Raw genomic sequence first — 8,991 nt, forward strand, 5'->3', positions numbered from 1 at the left:
TTCTGTCTCGACCGGGAATCGAACCTGGACTCTTATAACTATGACTTTGTGTTTGCGGGGGTTGAGCTTTGCTCTTTCGGCCCGCCTCTCAACTGTTAATCAACTGTTTACTAACTACTGTTTTTTTTTCCCTCCACACCACACACACACACACCCTAGGAAGCAGCCCGTGACAGCTGACTAACTCCCAGGTACCTATTTACTGCTAGGTAACAGGAGCATTCAGGGTGAAAGAAACTTTGCCCATTTGTTTCTGCCTGGTGCGGGAATCGAACCCGCGCCACAGAATTACGAGTCCTGCGCGCTATCCACCAGGCTACCAGACCTCCCTGTGTGTGTGTGTGCGTGTGCACGTGCATAATGAATGTGTGTTATACCGGAAGCCACTTAATTCCTAATTGGTCAGCTGATACACAAATGCACTTCCACTCTATTACTGTACACAGATTTTGCGAGTTCTGACTGGTATTAATTAATAGCAATGATGCATATACACAAGAGGGAGGGGCGTTATATTCTCCCCCCCCCCCCTCTGGTATATATACATATATATATATATGTCGTACCAAGTAGCCAGAACGCACTTCTCGGCCTACTATGCAAGGCCCGATTTGCCTAATAAGCCAAGTTTTCCTGAATTAATATATTTTCTTTAATTTTTTTCTTATGTAATGATAAATCTACCCATTTCATTATGTATGAGGTCAATTTTTTTTTATTGGAGTTAAAATTAATGTAGATATATGACCGAACCTAACCAACCCTACCAACCCTACCTAACCTATCTTTATAGGTTAGGTTAGGTTAGGTAGCCGAAAAAGGTAGGTTAGGTTAGGTTAGGTTGGTTAGGTAGTCGAAAAACAATTAATTCATGAAAACTTGGCTTATTAGGCAAATCGGGCCTTGCATAGTAGGCTGAGAAGTGCGTTCTGGCTACTAGGTACGACATATATATATATATATATATATATATATATATATATATATATATATATATATATATATATATATATATATATATATATATATATATATATAGTAGCAGAAGGAGAGAAATGTAATCCCTCTTCAATATAACATCTTCAAGCCACCAAATTAAACAGGGTTAAATACCCCGAAAGGAATCCACATGAAATATGAACTGAAAATAGCAGTTCGGTTATATAAACTACGTCTAGGTTACAGATGCAACTGGGAAATTAGTGAACAATTAGTGAAATAACCAGAAACATAGATTTTCATACTCATTAACTCACAGGATGACTCAACTGTGGTCTACATTCTAACACATTTATCTCAAACGACCCCCTGTTATACGCTTGTATACCGGTGTTCGTAATAGGATTGAAAATACGCCTCAATAAGACTTACTACGGGGGATCACCATAGACCGTGCTACTTGGAACTATTTGTCCCAGGTAGCGAATCTTAAACAACAACAACAACAGCCACAATAATTTGTTTAATAACCTACAAAAACATTTAAAGGAAATTGCCTAGTTTATCTCGAAGTAATTCCCCCAATTACTTGGAAATAAATGAATATTTTATACAAATCTCTCTACACTTATACGACGCCAAATTATACTGAATTATACATTATTATTCATTATTTTTCTTTGTTGATCTGTCTCCGCTTTGATGATTTTAACTTATTGTCGGATTACGATATCGTATTTTGTGGCCCCGCTTGCGTTGTGGTAATTATACGGAATTATATTGAATTATTGATATCTTTTTCCGTTTCTGACACGTTAACATTAAGCTGGTTCTGAATTGTCTGTAATTATTCTGTAATGTTTACGTCGTTTAAATGGCCTTTTGTGTGATGGTCGTTCCTTAGGTGGATTGTTACAGTGAGCCTTTTAATCTGATTGTTAAAATGAGACTTTTATTCTGATTGTTACAATGAGACTTATATTCTGATTGTTACAATGAGACTTTTATTCTGATTGTTACAATGATACTTTTATTCTGATTGTTACAATGAGACTTTTATTCTGATTGTTACAATGAGACTTTTATTCTGATTGTTACAATGAGACTTTTATTCTGATTGTTACAATGAGACTTTTATTCTGATTGTTACGAGACTTTTAATTCTGATTGTTACAATGAGACTTTTATTCTGATTGTTACAATGAGACTTTTATTCTGATTGTTACAATGAGACTTTTAATCTGATTGTTACAATGAGACTTATATTCTGATTGTTACAATGAGACTTTTATTCTGATTGTTACAATGAGACTTATATTCTGATTGTTACAATGAGACTTATATTCTGATTGTTACAATGAGACTTTTATTCTGATTGTTACAATGAGACTTATATTCTGATTGTTACAATGAGACTTATATTCTGATTGTTACAATGAGACTTTTATTCTGATTGTTACAATGAGACTTTTATTCTGATTGTTACAATGAGACTTTTATTCTGATTGTTACAATGAGACTTTTATTCTGATTGTTACGAGACTTTTAATTCTGATTGTTACAATGTGATTCTTTCTGTGGATTGTGGCAGCATGACTCGTTATACGTACTTTCCGTAAGCTACATATAGTTTGTTCAAGCAGGAGGAGGCCTGGTCGACGACCGGGCCGCGGGGACGCTAAGCCCCGGAAGCACTTCAAGGTAACCTCAAGGTAACCTCAAGGTAACCTCAAGGTAACCTCAAGGTAACCTCAAGGTAACCTCAAGGTAAGCAATGCTGGAGTTTAAAGCACCAGCAAGGGACCCCCCCCCCCCACATCTCCCTAACCGCTAAATATGAATCGATAAAATAATCACGTTTGATACAGGACTTTATATCCCAGAGTTTTAAAGAGAGTTGAACCAAATGTCAGTTGAAGAAATAGTAAGGGGGGGACATGATCCACACATCCAAATTACTGCTGAGCGTCGATAAAGCGGATAGAGAGTGGATAGACACTAGGATGGGGCAATGGGAATGGGAGGAAACTCGTTTTCTATGTAAAATCAGGTAAGTAGATGGAGTAAAAAGCAACAAGACACGAACTTTAATCTGTGGTTTTAAAAATCTGTTTGTGATAAAAAAATGTTTGTTTTTGTGAGAGTTAACCGAATAAAAGTCACAAAAACACACACACAAACACCCCACCCCCCATTTCCTCCCCCCCCCCTACACCATCCCCCCCCCCCCCCACACACACACATACACCTGTGCCCCACATTAATGCAAACTCAATAGCGTGAGTGACGCTTCTCTCTCTCCCTTCCGGCAGGTAAGGTGTGAGCCACGACTCACTTAAATATGGACCGCTGCCGCCAGGTGGCTCTCAGGGGAACCATCACCTGCAAACACTAGCAGGGGAGTCGTCGCACTGGAGCAGCGGCAGTAGGTGAACCCCTCGCTAGGAGGCAGTAGCAGTAGGTGAACCGTCGCTAGGAGGCAGCCCCCAGCAGCAGCAGGGGACTATACAGCATTGCCAGCCCCAGCAGCGGCAGCAGCAGCAGCAGCGGCAGCAGCAGCAGCAGCGGCAGCAGGGGACTACACAGCGCTGCCAGCCCCCAGCAGCTGCAGCAGCAGCAGCAGGGGACTACGCAGCATTGCCAACCCCAGCAGCAGCAGCAGCAGCAGCAGGGGACTACGCAGCATTGCCAACCCCAGCAGCAGCAGCAGCAGGGGACTACACAGCATTGCCAGCCCCCAGCAGCCCCCAGCAGCAGCAGCAGCAGCAGCAGCAGCAGGGGACTACACAGCATTGCCAACCCCAGCAGCAGCAGCAGCAGAAGCAGCAGGGGACTACGCAGCATTGCCAACCCCAGCAGCAGCAGCAGCAGGGGACTACACAGCATTGCCAGCCCCCAGCAGCAGCAGCAGCAGCAGCAGCAGGGGACTACACAGCATTGCCAACCCCAGCAGCAGCAGCAGCAGGGGACTACGCAGCATTGCCAACCCCAGCAGCAGCAGCAGCAGGGGACTACACAGCATTGCCAGCCCCCAGCAGCCCCCAGCAGCAGCAGCAGCAGCAGGGGACTACACAGCATTGCCAACCCCAGCAGCAGCAGCAGGAGGAGGGGACTATACAGCATTGCCAGCCCCCAGCAGCAGCAGCAGCAGCAGCAGCAGGGGGCTACACAGCGCTGCCAGCTCTGCCTCTTGGATGGGCCTGACTTCGGCTAAACCCAATTTGGGGAGCAATCTCCTCTCTCCGGTGTTCCCCGCCGGCCTGAGTAATCTTATCTACCGCCTACATGGCTCCTACCTCTCTCCCTCTTCCTCCTCAACCCCTCCTTCCCACTTCCACCTCTTCTTATCAACTTTGCTATCATCATCCTCTTCCCTTCCCTGCCTCCCTCCCCCACTCCTTTCCTTCAAAGGTAGTCGTCCTTGAGGAAGGATTTGCCTTCGATTATCTAGATTGCACGGCCGGTAGGCCTCGGAGCTTTGGACGGGGGATAATTGAGGGATAGACGGGAGCGATTGACGGTTTGTGGGAGCCATGGACGGTTAGTAGTAGATAAGATCATGAAGGATAGATAAGGTCATAAGGGATAGATAAGGTCATGAAGGATAGATAAGGTCATGAAGGATAGATAAGGTCATGAAGGATAGATAAGGTCATGAAGGATAGATAAGGTCATGAGAGATAGATAAGGTCATGAGGGACAGATAAGGTCATGAAGGATAGATAAGGTCATGAGAGATAGATAAGGTCATGAGGGACAGATAAGGTCATGAAGGATAGATAAGGTCATGAGGGATAAATAAGGTCATGAAGGATAGATAAGGTCATGAGAGATAGATAAGGTCATGAGGGACAGATAAGGTCATGAAGGATAGATAAGTTCATGAAGGATAGATAAGGTCGTGAAGGATAGATAAGGTCAGGAAGGATAGATAAGGTCATGAAGGATAGATAAGGTCATGAAGGATAGATAAGGTCAGGAAGGATAGATAAGTTCATGAGGGATAGATAAGGTCATGAAGGATAGATAAGGTCATGAGGGATAGATAAGGTCATGAAGGATAGATAAGGTCATGAGAGATAGATAAGGTTATGAGGGACAGATAAGGTCATGAAGGATAGATAAGTTCATGAAGGATAGATAAGGTCGTGAAGGATAGATAAGGTCATGAAGGATAGATAAGGTCATGAAGGATAGATAAGTTCATGAGGGGATAGATAAGGTCATGAAGGATAGATAAGGTCATGACGGATAGATAAGGTCATGAAGGATAGATAAGTTCATGAGGGGATAGATAAGGTCATGAAGGATAGATAAGGTCATGACGGATAGATAAGGTCATGAAGGATAGATAAGTTCATGAGGGATAGATAAGGTCATGGCGGATAGATAAGGTCATGACGGATAGGTCATGTATTGATTGTGTTTTGCATTTGGAGGTCGTTTGAATACATTTGGTTTTGTGGACCATTGTGGCACTGCGATAGAGAACCCGATCAAATGAAACCCAGTTAATTTGGCTAGTTTACAGAGTGACTGTAAACCGGTCAAATTAACAGGTTTACATATTGAAGTTACCGTGAAACAGATTAGACAGAGCGACTAGTCTACGGTAAGTTGTAAAACTGGATTTGAATCTCATCCACTTTTACTTTCGACCAATGTTGAAGTGGATTTAGATGGAAGTACGACTGACTGACTCTCTCTCTCTCTCTCTTTCTCTCTCTCTCTCTCTCTCTCTCTCTCTCTCTCTCTCTCTCTCTCTCTCTCTCTCTCTCTCTCTCTCTCTCTCTCTCTCTCTCTCTCTCTCTCTCTCTCTCTCCAAAATCAGCCCCATCCAAGACAGAGTTATTGAAGTATCGACAGCATTTATAAACATAAATTTTATCAAACAGGATTTATCGCAGAAATAAACAATAGCTTGAGTGGAGGCAATAGCCACCAGACCTCTGATTTACTAATATAAAAGAAATATAAGATATATGTCCCCCTTCAACACCAAAGTGTTGAAGGATAATACATGGTTTTATAAGAAGAAAAAAAGAGATACAAATATAGAAATTATACATTAAATCCATGTTATAAAATGGAATTAGAAACTCAAGTTTTAAGAGAATTATAGAGAATTATATTTAACAGTTGAGACCAACGACAGAAGAAGGATTTTAGAAGTTAAATATTGTTCTTACTGATTAGTCTTGTGGATTTGTAAATTTGTAGATAAAATGTTAAAAGAATAATGTTAGCCAGTGTGTATGTAAATGTATAACACAGACGCACACGCACACACACACACACACACACACACACACACACACACACACACACACACACACACACACACACACACACACACACACACACACACACACACACACATACACACAGTTGTTAGAGTTTAACCCAAGCAAATGTAATGTAATGAAGATAGGAGTAGGGAGCAGGAGACCAGATACAAGGTATCACTTGGGAGATGAAATACTTCAAGAGTCCGAGAGAGAGAAAGACCTGGGGGTTGATATCACGCCAGACCTGTCCCCTGAAGCTCATATCAAGAGGATAACAGCAGCAGCATATGCCAGGTTGGCTAACATAAGAACGGCCTAAAGAAACCTGTGTAAGGAATCTTTCAGAACATTATATACCACATATGTCAGACCAATCCTGGAGTATGCGGCTCCAGCATGGAGTCCATATCTAGTCAAGCATAAGACTAAACTGGAAAAGGTTCAAAGGTTTGCCACCAGACTAGTACCCGAGCTGAGAGGTATGAGCTACGAGGAGAGACTACGGGAATTGAACATCACTTCGTTGGAAGACAGAAGAGTTAGGGGGGACATGATCACCACATTCAAGATTCTCAAGGGAATCGACAGGGTTGATAAAGATAGGCTATTTAACACAAGGGGAACACGCACAAGGGGACACAGGTGGAAACTGAGTGCCCAAATGAGCCACAGAGATATTAGAAAGAACTTTTTTAGTGTCAGAGTGGTTGACAAATGGAATGCATTAGGAAGCAATGTGGTGGAGGCTGACTCCATGCACAGTTTCAAGTGTAGATATGATAGAGCCCAGTAGGCTCAGGAACCTGTACACCTGTTGATTGACAGTTGAGAGGCGGGACCAGAGAGCCAGAGCTCAACCCAGGCTTCAGTTAGGAGGTAATGAAGGTGAGAGGGGGGGGGGGGGTGTGGGGTATGGTTTGAGAGGGGGTATTTCCTAGTATCCCCGCCCCCCCCTCCCCCCTCCTCGTCAAAGGACTCACCCAGGAAATAACAAACATGTTTTTCCTTATCCAGCCCCCTTTTCATCACTCTTTTCTCCCCCCTCTCTTCCTTTCTCCTCTCACCTCTCTTACCCTCTTCTCAAGTATGTCTCTTCCTCCGATCTCAACATGTGTCCTTATTATCCTATTCCCTATTTTATCTGTCGATTTCTACTCGTATTTCTCTTTATCTTGCTCCTCTGTTCCTTTCACCCACTTCTCCTCCTCTTCTCTCCTGTCTTTTCCTTCCCCCGGTTTCTCATTATCCTCCTCCTCCTCCTCCTCCTCCTCCTCCCTCCTTCATCCTCTTCTATTTAGATGATTTTGTATTCTATTTTGATCTCTACGATTCTGTTATCACTATTCTCTCAGTTTCTTCTTTTTATGTTCATTGTTAGTTTTGTCTTCTGTCTGTGTCCTTTCTTTGTGTCTCTTCACCATTCATTACTCTCTTGTCTTCATAGTTCCTCCTTTGTTTCTTATTATTTTTTTGTTCTTGTTTCACATTTTCTTCCTAAATCTCTGTAATTCTTTGTATTTGTCTGTCTGTCTGTCTGTCTGTCTGTCTGTCTGTCTGTCTGTCTGTCTGTCTGTCTGTCTGTCTGTCTGTCTGTCTGTCTGTCTGTCTCTCTCTCTCTCTCTCTCTCTCTCTCTCTCTCTCTCTCTCTCTCTCTCTCTCTCTCTCTCTCTCTCTCTCTCTCTCTCTCTCTCTCTCTCTCTCTCATATCCCCTGTCTTCTCTCCATCTCGTCTGACCTCTCCTCGTTGCTTGGTATCTGTAACTCAGGTATAACAACCATTGTTTCCCCCGGCTCCGTCCTTGCCGAGTAAGATATGTTTTCTTGGACTGCGTTCGAGGATTTCCAGCGACGTCAACATCCACTCGAAACCCAGCTGATGACTATTGATGGATGGTGGGCGCGGAAGTGGCCTCTGGCGCGAGAGGGCGCACGGGCGGGATTTCCAGATTTATAGCGTGGGCTTTCCGGTCGTAGGGGAGGGCAGTTGGGTAGCATTATCTTGCCCAGGGTCGTTTCTCCTCAATTTGTAGACTGGATCTCAATTTTTATTGACGAGATTGGACTAGGGCAGATCAAGAAGTTTGCCGGTGTAGGTTAGGGAGGAAGGGCAGGCGAAGGGAGGGAAGGGCAGAGGGAAGGAGGGAGAGAAAGGCAGAGGAAGGGAAGGGAAGAACTGAGGGAGAGGGTTTACCAAAGTTATGGGATACTCCAAGCTTTACCAACCTCAAGTTCGTGCCGGTAATGATGGTCTGTTTATTTGTAGTATCTTGTATCCTGAGGTGATTCCGGGGCTCAGCGACCCCGTGGCCCGGTCGTCGACTAGGCCTCCTCGTTGCTGGACTGGTCAATTAGGCTGTTGGACGCGGCTGCTCGCAGCCTGATGTATGAGTCACAGCCTGGTTGATCAGGTATCCTTTGGAGGTGTTTGTGAAGTTCTCTCTTGAACACTGTGAGGGGTCGGCCAGTTATGTCCCTTATGTGTAGTGGAAGCGTGTTGAACAGTCTCGGGCCTCTGATGTTGATAGTTCTCTCTTGAACACTGTGAGGGGTCGGCCAGTTATGTCCCTTATGTATAGTGGAAGCGTGTTGAACAGTCTCGGGCCTCTGATGTTGATAGTTCTCTCTTGAACACTGTGAGGGGTCGGCCAGTTATGTCCCTTATGTGTAGTGGAAGCGTGTTGAACAGTCTCGGGGCCTCTGATGTTGATAGTTCTCTCTTGAACACTGTGAGGGGTCGGCCAGTTATGTCCCTTATGTATAGTGG

General features: G+C 43.9%; 1 protein-coding gene across 1 annotated transcript in view; it reads left to right on the forward strand.

The window, feature by feature from the left end:
• Positions 1 to 4,153, forward strand: part of LOC138373671 (uncharacterized) — an 11,745-nt gene extending 7,592 nt beyond the window's left edge. The window contains exon 2 of the mRNA XM_069340019.1: positions 3,466 to 4,153. Coding sequence (XP_069196120.1) covers positions 3,466 to 4,153 — 688 coding nt within the window. The remainder of the gene's footprint in view (positions 1 to 3,465) is intronic.
• Positions 4,154 to 8,991: the final 4,838 nt, after the last annotated feature.

Source organism: Procambarus clarkii, chromosome 43, assembly GCF_040958095.1.
Source record: "Procambarus clarkii isolate CNS0578487 chromosome 43, FALCON_Pclarkii_2.0, whole genome shotgun sequence".
Taxonomy (NCBI): Eukaryota; Metazoa; Arthropoda; class Malacostraca; order Decapoda; family Cambaridae; genus Procambarus; species Procambarus clarkii.